Source organism: Ochotona curzoniae, unplaced genomic scaffold (genome assembly GCF_017591425.1).
Source record: "Ochotona curzoniae isolate NIBS_2020 unplaced genomic scaffold, NIBS_Ocur_1.0 contig_1274, whole genome shotgun sequence".
In the NCBI taxonomy this organism is placed as follows: Eukaryota; Metazoa; Chordata; class Mammalia; order Lagomorpha; family Ochotonidae; genus Ochotona; species Ochotona curzoniae.
Genome location: NW_024465023.1, coordinates 8,237,257 through 8,243,125, shown reverse-complemented (window position 1 = coordinate 8,243,125; position 5,869 = coordinate 8,237,257). Strand labels below are relative to the sequence as shown.

Here is a 5,869-nt window from a genome sequence, read left to right as displayed (position 1 = left end):
AATATTCATACATAGACACACCATTTTGTTCCTCAGGAAAATTCCTGTCACCAATGAAGTTTTGTTTTATATGTAATACTTACTTATGAAGAGAAATACATTTACAATGTTTTGATCATGCATATACAAATCGTAATTGTCATGATAATGAAACAAAAGCAGGATTGTAAATAAAACCTAGTGTTTTATGACCACAGGAACATTTAAAAGACATTTACATAGCAAATTATGTAAATATTTTTGCTACAGAGAAATAGACATGATAATCATTTCACTTCATGGGCAAAAATGTATATTGTTGAGATCAAATTCTGTGGAAACAGACTGGAACTAAAAACTTCAAGAACTAAAGTTCTTGAAGGACCACCATTGTAATGCTAAAGGGGAAATGAATGCGGGGATGAGGGGGGAGGGGATTTGGGGAGGAGGACGGGAGAGCCTATGGAACTGTATCATAAAACAATAATAAAAAAAGAATTTTTAAAAAACTCAAGAAGAGAAAACGTAAAACCTTCAGCTATCCAACCAAGTAACGAATTTTTAAACAAGATGATGACAGCTCTCAAATCACTAAGGAATTTAAAGATTTCACCAGATTCATGTATACTAAGTGACGTAACAGCTTTATTTTTAACACTTGTCAAAAATTACGCTGTCGCAGGAACTGACACTTGTGATACAAAATTTCAGAGGTCAATCTCTGCAAGTGTGAAGGCGCATACTGTTTTTCAAAATATTTTTAGACAGCATTTTAATATAAATCAATAGTTTTACATAAAGCTTCAGAGAGAGAGAGAGAAAAAGAGAGAGCGAGAAATTGTCATTTACTCTTTTGCCACCTTGTGGCCAGACTTGTATTTAGCCTAGGCCCAGCAACCGTAAGGAGGAACTGTCTCTGCTGAGGGCAGCTCTTTCTGCCAGCCTTCTGGCAGCTCTGCTTCACAAAGATCCGGGATAAAATCTAGATCCATACACACACTAAGAATCTAAAGGTTATGGTGACATTTGCCTCTCTCATGATTCCAAGCAAATGTAGCATGCAATCAGGACAAAGTGAATGTCAGAAAGTTCAACCAAGTTGTGATTTTTTTTCCCCCTATGAAGACTACTATTAAAAAAAAGTGTTTCTAGTGTATGTTGGTTGAATGCTTCTTTATACTGCCTTTTTTTTCTGTCAGTGACCTAGACACTTTTAAAAATGTGCCTTTTTGGGGAAACCAGCCCTGATTTTGGCCCTGGGGTAAGTTTATTTGGTTCAGTGCATTCTGTCTGCAGCATCGAATACAACACCTGCCTGGGAGTTATTGCTGAATAAACATCTGTTGAGTGACTGCTGGCAGAGCCCTGCTGGCCTGGGCAGAGTCCAGCTGAGCCCCGGAGGCTTCTGCAGGGAACTGGTCAGTAAGGCAACCAGATTAATATGGGTGGTCTTAAAGCCCAGACAGTCCCAGGCACTGCAGAGATGGTTAAGTATCCCTGTTGTCTGATAGTTGATCAAGCTGGGATGAATAATCCCTGGCTCTCCTCCCACACTGCATGGTCTCAGTCACTTGTAGCAGCAGCAGCAGCAGCAGCAGCAGCAGCAGCAAGACTGCTTCACTGTCCCTGCTATAGTTGTAATTCCTCTGGTTGCCGGCCGCTCAGGGAAGACCATTTACTGGAAGATGCTGGGGCAGCGTCAAGGAACTGAACCAAGGTCTGGTTTAAGGTAGCAGGTCACCCCTCTCTCCAAGTCCTCCAAAGTAACACCTGCTGGTTCCCTGGAGGAAGGGGCAGGTGGGGCTGACTGCGGTGCACATCAAGGAGGACTCGCCTGGGCTCTAGTCAGGCAGCACAGCCCACACATCCTGCAGCATGCACTAGCATGTGGCCAGCCACGCTCTCTCCCTCTGGACCCACGTGTTGGTGCAGGCCCTGGGCTGCACTCCCTGGGACCTACAGGTACAGCAGGCCCCTGGACACACGGCTTCCCAGAGACCCTTGCCCAACTCCCTTTCCCCACCGGCGGTCCCACAGACCTCTCTACACACTGCCCTGCCTGGGACCTGGTGTCTGGTGGCTTATGCCCCCCATCTAGCCACAGGGCAGGTGCTGGCGGTGCAGATAGCCTGGTGCCTCCCATTGGCCTTGGATTTTCGCCTGCGGGTTGCTCTGCATCTGCCGGTTCAGGAAGCCAGGTGTCATCCCACTCGTGGCCTTGGGAGCCCAGGAAGCAGGCCTAGGGGCAGGCTGAGACTCAGCAGAGCACTGATAAGATGGGCAGGGGCTGTTCCTCTCTAGTTACAGTGGCCTTGGGCGTGCTGCCCTTCCGGATTTGAGGGAGCTGCCCTCCTCAGAATCTAGGGTTCTGAAGAGAAGCCTCATCCTTTATCAGGCATGGCAGGTCCGAGGTGGGAGAGGAGCTGGGGGGCAGGGCTGGAGGTAGCCGCCAAAAGGATGGCCTGTTCTGCTGACCGTGCTGTGCGGGAGCATTTTACAATCTCGGACACGTTTCTGGACTGGCCATTGGCCGTGCCCCCCGGGCCCGCAATGCTGGGGGGGAAGCCTGCATGGGCGAAGGGAACGGACGAGGAGAGGGGAGGAGACGATGAAGGGGGTCAGAGCAGCGATTGGAGCTGAGAACTGGAAGCGCCTTAAAGAGACTGCGCGGTCCCCGCCCCCCTTCCCGCCAGCCTCAATGAATTAGAGCTGTGTTTCCCAAACTTGCCTGATCATAAGCAGCCTCTTGGGCCCTAGTTAGAGATCCCGGTTTTGGAGTTGCCTCCCTTGCAAGAGACTGATTCAGTAGGCCTGCGGGGTGGGGCCGAGGACTCTGTGATTTTTTTTTTTAACACGCTCCCCACGTGATTCTCGTGAAGCAGCAAGTTTGGGAAATATTGAATTAAAGGAAACCGGGCCTGGCTGCCGAAGCGGCCTCCGCTAGGGGGCTTCGGCGGGAGGCTCCCCGGGGGCGTCGCCTGCTTCCGCCGCCGCCTCCTTCAGTGAAAAGTCCCTTTTGGGTCCAGCTGCCACAGCTCCCTCAGGCCGGGAGGGGGACACCCCAGGTCTGCGTGGCCCCCGCGCTGCCACGCCCAGTGGCCGCCGGAGCCTTGCGAGCAGGGGGAGGAGCCGCCGCCAGTGGAGGCGGAGGAGGTAGAGGAGGCGGAGACGGCAGAGACGGCGGAGAAGGCGGAGAAGGCAGAGAAGGCGGAGAGGAAGGTGGAGGCGGAGGCGAAGGTGGAGGGGAAGGTGGAGGCGGCGGCGGCAGCAGCGGCAGCGGCAGCAGCAGCAGCAGCAGCAGCAGCAGCAGCAGTGGCTGGGAAGGTGGAGGCAGCGGCTGCGGTGGCGGCGGCGGCGGAGAAGGTGGACGCCACGGAGAAGGTGGAGACGGTGGAGGAGACGGTGGAGGAGACGGCGGGGAAGGTGGACGCCGCCGGGAAGGTGGACACGGCGGAGGGTCCCGGCCCCCGGGCTGAGCTCAAGCTGGAGCCCGACCCCGAGCCGGTACGGGAGGCGGAGCAGGAGCCAAAGGGGGAGCCGAAGCCGGAGCTGGAGGATGAGGAGCCGGCGGCGCGGAGCGTCAGCGGTGCCGGCAGCGGCAACGAGGTGCCTCCCCCTACCCTACCCTCCGACCCACCGCGGCCCCCCGATCCTTCTCCGCGTCGCAGTCGTGCCCCGCGTCGGCGACCCCGGCCCCGGCCCCAGACCCGGCTCCGTACCCCGCCGCAGCCTAGGCCACGGCCCCCACCCCGGCCCCGACCCCGGCGCGGCCCTGGGGGTGGATGCTTGGATGTGGATTTGCTTCTGGGGCCCCCAGGTTGTTCCCACGTGAATAGCTTTAAGGTGGGAGAGAACTGGAGGCAGGAACTCCGGGTCATCTACCAGTGCTTCGTGTGGTGTGGGACCCCGGAGACCAGGAAAAGCAAGGCAAAGTCGTGTATCTGCCATGTGTGCGGCACCCATCTGAACAGACTCCACTCTTGCCTATCCTGCGTCTTCTTCGGCTGCTTCACGGAGAAACACATTCATGAGCACGCCGAGGCTAAACAACACAACTTAGCCGTGGACCTCTACTACGGAGGGGTCTACTGCTTCATGTGTAAGGACTATGTGTACGACAAAGACATTGAGCAAATTGCCAAAGAAGAGCAGGGAGAAGCTTTGAAGTTACAAGCCTCCACCTCTGCTGAGCTTGCTCACCAGCAGTGCTCAGGGCCTGGCCTGGGTGAGAGGTATCCGACCTGGGAAACCACCAAACCTGAGTTGGAACTGCTGGGGCACAATGCGAGGAGGAGGAGGATCGCCTCCAGCTTCACCATTGGCCTCAGAGGACTCATCAACCTCGGCAACACGTGCTTTATGAACTGCATCGTCCAGGCCCTGACTCACACCCCCATCCTGCGCGATTTCTTTCTCTCCGACAGGCACCGCTGCGAGATGCCGAGCCCCGAGCTGTGTCTGGTCTGTGAGATGTCTTCGCTCTTTCGGGAGCTGTATTCCGGCAACCCGTCTCCACATGTGCCCTACAAGTTACTGCACCTGGTGTGGATTCATGCTCGTCATCTAGCCGGGTACAGGCAGCAGGATGCCCATGAGTTCCTCATTGCCGCCTTAGATGTCCTGCACAGGCACTGCAAAGGCGATGACACCGGCAAGGCAGCCAACAATCCCAACCACTGTAATTGCATCATAGACCAAATCTTCACGGGGGGCCTGCAGTCGGACGTCACCTGTCAAGCCTGCCTCGGGGTCTCCACCACCATTGACCCGTGCTGGGACATCAGTTTGGACTTGCCTGGTTCCAGCACCTCCTTCTGGCCCATGAGCCCCGGGAGGGAGAGCAGCGTGAACGGGGAGAGCCACAGCCCCGGCATCACCACCCTTACGGACTGCTTGCGCAGGTTCACCAGGCCAGAGCACTTAGGGAGCAGTGCCAAAATCAAATGTGGCAGTTGCCAAAGCTACCAAGAATCGACCAAACAGCTCACGATGAATAAGCTGCCAGTTGTTGCCTGTTTTCATTTCAAAAGGTTCGAACACTCAGCCAAACAGAGGCGCAAGATCACTACATACATTTCCTTTCCCCTGGAGCTGGATATGACCCCGTTCATGGCCTCCAGTAAGGAAAGCAGAGTCAATGGACAGTTGCAGCTGCCGACCAACAGTGGAAGCAATGAGAATAAGTATTCCTTGTTTGCTGTGGTGAATCACCAAGGAACCTTAGAGAGCGGCCACTACACCAGCTTCATCCGGCACCACAAGGACCAGTGGTTCAAGTGTGATGATGCCGTCATTACCAAGGCCAGCATTAAGGATGTGCTGGACAGTGAAGGGTATTTACTGTTTTATCACAAACAGGTGCTGGAACATGAGTCAGAAAAAGTGAAAGAGGTGAATACGCAAGCCTACTGAAGGGACATGCGAGATCTGACTTTGTCATGGAAGGTGACGACACCCCTTAACTACAACTGGCATCCAGATGTAAAGGAGCTACTAGACTGTGGCCTTAGGGGCCGGATGGAGTTAACTGAACAGTTACCCAGTGTCCGAATGGTCCTGAATGGAAGAGGATTAGACGGGGAGGGAGATGAGGCTCTGGTCTAAGCAGTCACTTAAAGGAAAACTAAAGGGCAGGAATGCTGTGGATGGGGGAAGGCAAGAGCAGGAAACCCCTGACACTGGTATATATCCTATATTCCTCCAAAAGTTGTGTGGGAAGGTGGGGGCGGGGGGAGGGGGGAGGTGCGGGGGGTGTGCCCTTGTAACTGTAAAACATCTTTCTCCATGGGTGTTTCAGCTTCAGTTGACCAATCACATTAACAGTTATACGTTTGGAGAAGGGGGGAAAAGCAAAGTTTATAAAATTGTAGCCCATTACATACTTGGGTGT

At 53.9% G+C, this 5,869-nt stretch overlaps 1 protein-coding gene across 1 annotated transcript; it reads left to right on the top strand.

Moving 5' to 3' along the window:
* Nucleotides 1-288: 288 nt before the first annotated feature.
* USP27X (ubiquitin specific peptidase 27 X-linked) lies at nt 289-5,551 on the top strand. Its single transcript, XM_041002812.1, has 3 exons — nt 289-371; nt 2,888-3,228; nt 3,314-5,551. Exons 1-3 carry the CDS (start codon nt 289-291, stop codon nt 5,389-5,391), a joined length of 2,502 nt encoding a protein of 833 aa, XP_040858746.1. The 3' UTR covers nt 5,392-5,551.
* The last annotated feature ends 318 nt before the right edge of the window (nt 5,552-5,869 follow it).